The 8,371-nt window shown below is 49.8% G+C and overlaps 1 protein-coding gene across 2 annotated transcripts in view; it reads left to right on the forward strand.

Moving 5' to 3' along the window:
* SCLY (selenocysteine lyase) overlaps nt 1-8,371 on the forward strand; it is a 30,594-nt gene that overhangs the window by 17,028 nt on the left and 5,195 nt on the right. For both annotated transcript variants that reach the window (XM_010862058.1, XM_010862059.1), the window contains exons 7-8: nt 817-923; nt 7,208-7,244. In XM_010862058.1, coding sequence (XP_010860360.1) covers nt 817-923; nt 7,208-7,244 — 144 coding nt within the window. The remainder of the gene's footprint in view (nt 1-816; nt 924-7,207; nt 7,245-8,371) is intronic.

The raw sequence follows: 8,371 nt of genomic DNA on the forward strand, positions 1-8,371 counted from the left end.
GGGAGTGAGTGTTCTCTGCAGCTTCCCAGGTGGCACAAGTGGTAAAGAACCTGCCTCCAGTGCAGGAGACGTAAGAGATGCGTGTTCTATCCCTGGCTTGGGAAGATCCCCTGGAGGCAGGCATGGCAGCCCACTCCATATTCCTGCCTGGAGAATCCCATGGACAGAGGAGTCGGGCGGGCTGCAGTCCATGGGGCTGCACAGAGTCGGACATGGGTGGATGACTGAGCAGCTGCAGAGTGTTCTCTGTACTCCCAGCCCACCCCCAGCCCCACCCAGCAGGGCTCAACAGTGAGGGCTTGTCTAACCTGATTCACAGGGCAGCTCAGACAGTGAAGGTGTGCTTTTAGCGACCCTCAGCTCTAGGCTGTGCTGGGGAAATACTAATAGTTAGCAGTAAAGACCCTTCTGAAGCTCGTGTGTCTCTCTCCACCAGCCAAGAGAACTGGGAGTATTTTTAGTACTTTCTTCCCAGCTGGTTCCCAAGGGAGTGAGTGTGCCCACCTGACACACCGGCATGTAAAACTTCTCCCTAATGAGGCTGTGAGAGCAGGAGCTGCCCACAGGATAGCCCTCGGCCACCTCTGGCTCCAGGCCATCCGTCAGTCTCTCCTGTGGCAAGCAGGTGCCCTCTGCCCCTGAGCTGGAGCTCAGCATCCAGCACCTGCCCCGCACCCATGTCTGGACAGGTCCCGGCCACGAGGCCGCAGAAAGCAGGGCCCTCACGTTAGAGAGCATCTCCGTGTCCGTCTCAGCACGTGCAGGAGAAGGTCCCCGAAGGTTCTTGTTGGATGAGTGACTGGCTTTTCCTTTCAGTTCTACGGCCCCAGGATCGGAGCACTCTACGTCCGAGGGCTTGGTGAGCACACCCCTCTCTACCCGATGCTGTTTGGAGGCGGACAAGAGCGGAACTTCAGGCCAGGGTAAGGCAGGAGGTGGACGAGCTGTCTGACCAGTGGCTGCGCTGTGCATGTGTAGGGCAGCGGCCCTTCTGCCTCTTGGAAGCAGTGTGATAGACCCTCTGCTGAGTCTGACATGGCTCCACTGGCTGACTCTGCACTTGGGACCCACGCGCGCGCCATCTTGCCGGAGAGGGTTCAAAGCAGATGAAGGAGTCTGTCTTGTGGCTGCTTCAGTGCGTCAAGTTCCTTCTGTTATCTGGGCCCAGCCGACGTAGAGGGGCCACTGCACCCCGCCCCAGCGCCGGCTGAGATGTGCTGTCCCCCCTGACTGGGGGTGCACAGGGCCACGTGGGAGCATCTGGCTTCCTCTCCACAAGCTCCTGTGTCCTCGGGCAGTGGAAGCGGGACGAGCACCACACGTGTTGTCAGAAACATGATAACAAGAGGGAGACCAGACATGCGCTGGGTCCCTGGGGTTTCTTTTGCCTCCTTTATTCCAGAGCTAGAGCGGAAGAAGCCAGCGACTCAGAAACACCAGTAAGGGCTGATGAAGAGAGCCCAACGAGCCCGCTCTCCAGCTGGGAGCAGGGAAAGGACACCCTAGAAGACGGAGGGCTTCTAGACAACACCAGCTGTCCTCCAGCCCTCACCATGGGCACCTGCCTCTACCCGCACCTGCACCACGGAGGTGCCAGGGGGCCCAGACTTCCGCCCACACACACTGTGCCAGGAAGCCACACCCTCCAGTGCCAGGCAGGGCCCAGGGAGGAGCCAGGACGCCTGCCCCGCCACAGTGGTACGCCCTCACCTGGTGTCAGCGGGACCCGTGGGGACCCTGGGCCTCGGCCCACATCCGTCACCAGCAAGGTGCCCCCTCCTCTTGGGTATTGACCTGGACTGAGTCGGGACCCCAGACGTCTGCCCCTGCCTGGCAGTGATGAGCAGGGTCAGAAAATGCCAGCTACTACAGAAGGGTTAACAAACATTGAGAATCATAAAATAACATACAGACGTTCAGGTTTCAGTTAAAAATTGCTCATCGTACAAGAGACTATCAATAGATGCCAACACTGAAATGACAAAGATATTAGAATTGACTCACAGGAGGTTTTAAGGCAAAAAAAATAAAATGCTTTAATGACCTATTTGAACACACCTGAAACAGAAGAAATAGAAAGTGTCAGCAAAGAAGAAGAGCTAGACTGAAATGTTAGAACAAACGATTTCAACAACCAAAGTAAAAAGGCCACGGACAGGCTCACCAGCAGCATGGGGCAACAGAAGAAGAGACTCGGTGAACTGAAAGAACAAAATTAACCAATATTAAAAAAAAAGACTGGAAAAAATTGATCAGAGCCGGAGAGACCTGTGGGACCAATAGAAGATCTAACATTCATTTCACTGAGGTCCGAGAGGGCAAGGAGAAGGAGGATGGGATGAAAAAGAACTTGGCAAAGAGACAAATTTGGAAAGAGACAAGTTCAGAGATTCAAGAAGCTGAACAAAACCCAACCAGGGTAAACCAAAAGAATCTAAGATACAAAAAATAGACTTCCGTAAGTGAAAGACAAAGGAAAAATCCTCAATACAACCAGAGGAAAAAATAAACAACTCCTTATCTCTAGGGAAAAATAATTCAAATGATAGTGGATTACTCATCAGAAACCACAGAGGCCCAAGGAAGTGAGGCAGAATTTTCCAAGTGCTCAAAGAAAAGGCTTGTCAATCCAGAGTCATGTCATCCGGGAGAAATATCCTTCAGGAACAAAGAAGGAATCAAGATGTTTTCAGATGAAAGAGAAAACTAACAGAATTTGTCACCAGAAAACCTAAATGCTAAAAATGACTAAAGAAGTTCTTTACACAGAAAGGAAACAGTAAAAGAAGGAAACTTGGAACAGCAGAGAGAAAAGAGAAAAGCAAGAATATAGGTAAATAAAATAGACTTTCCTTCTCCTCTTGAGTTTTCTAAATTATATTTGATGGCCTAAGCAAAAATCACAGCACTGTCTGATGTGGGTCAAAATGTATTGCAGGGGGCTTTGCTACTGGTCCAGTGGTTAACAGTCCACCTGCCAATGCAGGGGACATGGGTTTGATCCCTGGTCCAGCGAGATCCCCCATGCTGTGGGGCAGCTAACCCCATGCACCACAACTCCTGAGCCTGCATGTTGCAGCTACTGAAACCCGCACACCCTAGAGCCCTCTCCACAGCAAGAGAAACCATCCCAGGGAGAAGCCCAAGTGCTGCGGCAGAGCGCAGCCCCTGCTCGCTACAGCTGGAGAAGAGCCCCTTGCAGCAACAGAGACCTGGCGCAGCCAAAAACAAACAAATAATTTTTTTTTTAATGTAAGTGGAAAAAATATTTATGATGATTATTTTATGAATGGGGAAGAATAACAGATGTATAAAGAGGTACATTTTCTATTCTTGAACTTCTGAAAACTGTTTAAGTTACTCATAGAAAAGTAGGAAAAAGAAAACAGAGAAAAAAATAGAACAAACTGAAAAAATGGCAGACTTAAGACTGAATACCAACTATTACATTAAATATAAATGGAATAAATGTATCAATTAAAAGGCAGAGGTTGGCAGAATAAGTTTTTGAAAACTGATCTAACCATATGCTGTCTCTAAGAAACTCACTTCAAATATAGCAAGTTGGGGAAAAGTGTATCATGTATATCTTAATCTAAGGAAAGCAGACCTGTCTACATAACATGAGCTAAAGGAGACTCCAGAGCAAAGACAATGACCATAGGGTGAAAGGAATAGAGTCGGTTCACTGAGAAGACATGGCATCGTCATGTGGATGCACTGAACAGTACAGCGTCAGCACACATGAGAAAACAAAGCCTGGACTGAAAGGGAAAGAAGACAAGTCCACAGTTATGGATGGACACTCCAACACCCGTCCCTCAGCTATGGATAGAACAACTAGACGAAAATTGGCCAGGATATAGAAGAACTCAAACACCTATCAACAGGATCTAATCAACATGTTTGGAACTTTCCACCCAGCAACAGTAAGATACCCATTCTTTTCAAGTGCCACGGAATATACACTGAGATAAGTCATATTCTGTACCATCAAACAAACCTCAGCACATTTAAAGAACTGAAATTACACAGAGTGTTTTCCTTAACCACAGTGGAATCAAACTAGAAATCAATAACAGAAAGATAATAAGAAAATCTCCAAATACTTAGAAACAACACACTTATGAGTAATCCATGGGGCAAATTACTGAAATGAATGAAAATACACTTATCAAAATCTGTGAGACACAGTTAAAGGCTGGCTGAGAGGAAACTTAGAGCACTAAATGCACATGTTAGATAAAGGGACGAATCTCAGATCACTGAGCCCCCATCTGAAGCACCTAGAAAGAGTAGACCAAAATAAAGCCAAAGCAAACAGAAAGCATTAAATGATAAAGATGTGAACAGAAATCACTGAGATTATGAACAAAAATCACTTTTAAAAATCAATGAATTGAAGATCTGGCTCTTTGAAAACATGGATAAAATTGACAAACCTTTAGCAAGACTGACCAAAAAAAGAGAGAAGAAACAAATTGCCATTATCGAGAATGAAACAAGATATCACTGTGGGCCCTAGAAGAGCCCACAGAATAAAATTCTTTTTATTATCAAAAAGAATAACGGAATGCTACAAAGAACCTCACATACATGTATTTGATATGAAGAGTGGACTACTTCATCAAAAAATATAAGCTACCGTAATTCCCCTAATATGAGGTAGCCTTTCAACGTTTGGTGCTGGAACGCTTAGACATCCATAGGTAAAGACAGACATCAGCCCAAGTCTCACGCCTTATAGAATGTAACTGAAAATAGATCATGAACTGAAATGTAAAACATAAAACTGTAAAAATTTTAGGAGAAAACCTTCAGAACCTAGAGCTAAGCAAAGAGTTGTTAGACTCGACACCACAGGCATCCATAAAAGGAGAAGTTGATGAACTTCATCTAAACTTTTCCCTGAAGAAGGCTTTGTTTAGAGGATAAAGAGACAAGCTGCACATTAGGAAAAAATGTTTTCAAATGACAGATCCGCCAAAGGGCTGGTACCTGGACTACATAAATGAAAAACTAAATACACAACTACTATACAACCCAGGAGTCTCATTCCTGGACATTTATCCCAGAGAAGTGAAGACGTGTTCACAAGCAAAACCCGTGCCCAAAAGTGATTAGCAGCTTTATCCATCACAGCCACGAACTGCAAGCCACCCAGATGTCCTTTAACAAGCAGGCAGTTAAACAAGCAGGGGCACGTGTGTGCTCTGGAACTCCCCTCAGGGCTGAGGAAGAAGGAACCTGGACACACACAACAACCCGGAGGAACCTCCAGAGGATTTTGGCGAATGCAAACAGCCAAGCCCTCCACGTTATGAACTCTGTGATGTCACTTACATGACAAAATTCGAAATGTCCTCCAGGGTTAAGGAGGGAATGGGGCTGAGGGTGTGGGTGATGACGAGTGGGCGAGGTTACAGAAGGGCTGCAGGAGGGTCTTTGTGGTGGTGGCCGTGTCTCTGTCTGGTCAGTGTCCTGCAGTGCTAGCAACTGAGTTCAGGATACACAGAGTGCCTCTGTGCTGTTTTTTCCAATACATTTGAATATTGGAAAACATAGACATGTGAATCTATGTTCTCTCAAAATAAAAAGATTAATTAAAAGAGAAAGTAGGAAGAGAGGGGAAACAAACAAACAAAAAAAAAAAAGGAAGAAGAAGGACATCCCTGGTGGTCCAGTGGTTAAGACTCCGCCTCGCAATGCGGGGGATGTGGGTTCGATCCCTGGTCGGTCACTGAGATCTCACATGCCACAGGGCAGCTAAGCCCGCACACCACAACTCGAGAGTGTGCGCCCTGACAAAGATTCCACATGCCGCGAGAGAGATCTGACGCAGCCAAATAAATAGATACTAGGAACAAGGTGCGGAGAAGGCGATGGCACCCCACTCCAGTACTCTTGCCTGGAAAATGCCATGGATGGAGGAGCCTCATAGGCTGCAGTCCCCTGGTAGGCTGCAGTCCATGGGGTCGCTAAGAGTCGGACACGACTGAGCGACTTCACTTTCCCTTTTCACTTTCATGCATTGGAGAAGGAAATGGCAACCCACTCAAGTGTTCTTGCCTGGAGAATCCCAAGGACGGGGGAGCCTGGTGGGCTGCCGTCTATGGGGTCGCACAGAGTCGGACACAACTGAAGCGATTTAGCAGCAGCAGCAGCAGCAGGAACAAGGTGGGGAGGGAGAAGAGGCAGAACGGCAGCTGTGCCAGAGTCTTAGGGCAGCTTCGTGGGCAGACAGGTGTGGGAGCAGGTTCTCATGACTCTGGGTGGGGGTGGAGGGCTGCGGCGGGGCAGGGGCAGGGCTGGGCTCAGCCCAGGTCACAGACCTTGACCGGTGCGTTAGCTCCAACCGCATCATCCTACAGAGGAGGATGACAATAGAGGTCTCAAAGCCCTGGATGGAGCCCAGAGCTCCTGGCTCTTCCCTGTCCACCCCGCCCCACCCCCTCCAGACGTCAGAGCCCATCGCAGGGACAGACTTGACCAGTAAACTTGTCCAGGCAAGGTCAGTGGGACCTTGTTTCCTGTACTGTCTGTGCTGTTCATCCGAGTCCATTTATCTTGCTCTCTGTTAGTAAACGAGCAGGAAACAGCTCCAGAGGTTTAAGAGAACTTTATTTAGCGAAAGCGGAAAGTTAAGTTACTGTTTTGGTTTTTCCTGAAATGGAGTGAAGCGTTGTCGTTTTAGTTTGTTAGATTAACACGTGGGAACCACTGGTCAGGGTTCTGTCCCCTCCTGCACAGCCATGCACGTGCACGCATGCACACACACACACACACACAACACCCCAAATCCCTAGTCACCAAAGATCCACCCCATATTACAGCTGGGAGGCTGCAGGGAGTGGGGTGGGGACTGAGTCCCTGGACCTTGGCTGGGTTTGGCAGGGGGACCGAAGAGACGGGCTCTGGGGCCTGCGGCCGGAGGGGGGTTTCTCGCAGGGAGGGAAAGGGTCCAGAAAGAACTGTCGCTTGGCCGGCCAGTGACAGCTAGGGCAGACTGCCCATAGTGCACTGCACCTGCTCTCCCCGGGCCACGACCACAGAGGGCTTGGGGGCTGGCAGCTGCCCTCATTTAGGAAAGATGTTGGTGTGACTGTCTTTACTTGAACACCTGACTTTCATATGGCTGGGATACCTTCCAGGGGTGTTGGTTAATTACTCTGCGTGGAAACGGCACTGAATCTCTTGTCTCTTATAGGACAGAGAACACCCCGATGATTGCCGGCCTTGGGAAGGTAAGCCCTGGGGGCCTCGGACGGATGCAGCTCGCTTTGTCCATCAGCGTGCAGGGGAACCTCAGTCTTCCTCCCATGTCTCTTCCTCACTCTCACCCCATGTGCGGGGCGGGGTCCCCACCGAGAGGACCCGTGGCACCAGCCGGGCGTCCTGCAATTCAGCTCCATCCTGACACTGCCCACCCTCAGGGTGAGGGCTCGGTCCCACAAGACCCCCACCCCCGAAAACTTCAGATGCCAATTGCCACCTGTGCTTGTGACCAACTGGCTGTGAATCAGAGGTTACCATGACCCGCTCCTCGAGTTCAGTGGGTCTGCTAGAACAGCTCACAGAACTCAGAGGAACTAGACCACTGACCCCAATAAACAGTTTATCATGAAAGGGTGTGATAAAGGATGCAGGTGGACACCCAGAAGGGCAGGATGTGAGAAGGGCGTCCATGCCCTCGCCAGCGCCCCCCTCCCAGCACCTCTGTGCTCAGCAACCTGGAAGCTCTCTGAAGCCCTCCTCCCGGGGTTTTACTGGAGGATTCGCTCAATCATTAACTCCTTTTCCAGCCCCTCTCCGCTCTCTGGATGTGGGGCCCGGGGCACTGAAAACCCCACGCTTCTAATCCCGGTTCCGTGACCAGCCCCCACCTAGAAGCCCACCCAGAATCACCTCATTAGAGCAGGAAGCACTCCTGTCATCCAGGAAATTCCAAGGGACTTGGGAGCTCCACATCGGAACCAGAGTCCAAGGCCGAAATTAGAATAACACAGCCCTCTCATGCCACAGTGACTCGGGGAAGTCCCGGCTCTCGTCTGTGCAGGGCCAGGGCAGACCCCTGGGCACGTTCTGTGGGCTCACAGCAGTTTCCCAGCCACTCCAATGGGCGGCCCCAGCTTCAGAGAAGGTCACGTTCATGACCCCAATAAACGGACCAATGTATTAATAAGAGAAACCTCGAATTTTATTTATCAACCTGGAGACATGCTTTTTAGGATCCGTGGAGTGGGTTTCAGGTGCCTAGCATTTGAAAGGAACAGGCTCTCTTTTCGAGTCGTCTAACATAAGAAACAGCGACATCATTCCCGCAGGCTTGCTAGTCCCCGGTCCTGCTGCCTGCCCCCTGCACCCGCCCCCC

Source organism: Bison bison, unplaced genomic scaffold, assembly GCF_000754665.1.
Source record: "Bison bison bison isolate TAMUID 2011002044 unplaced genomic scaffold, Bison_UMD1.0 scf7180017864475, whole genome shotgun sequence".
Taxonomy (NCBI): Eukaryota; Metazoa; Chordata; class Mammalia; order Artiodactyla; family Bovidae; genus Bison; species Bison bison.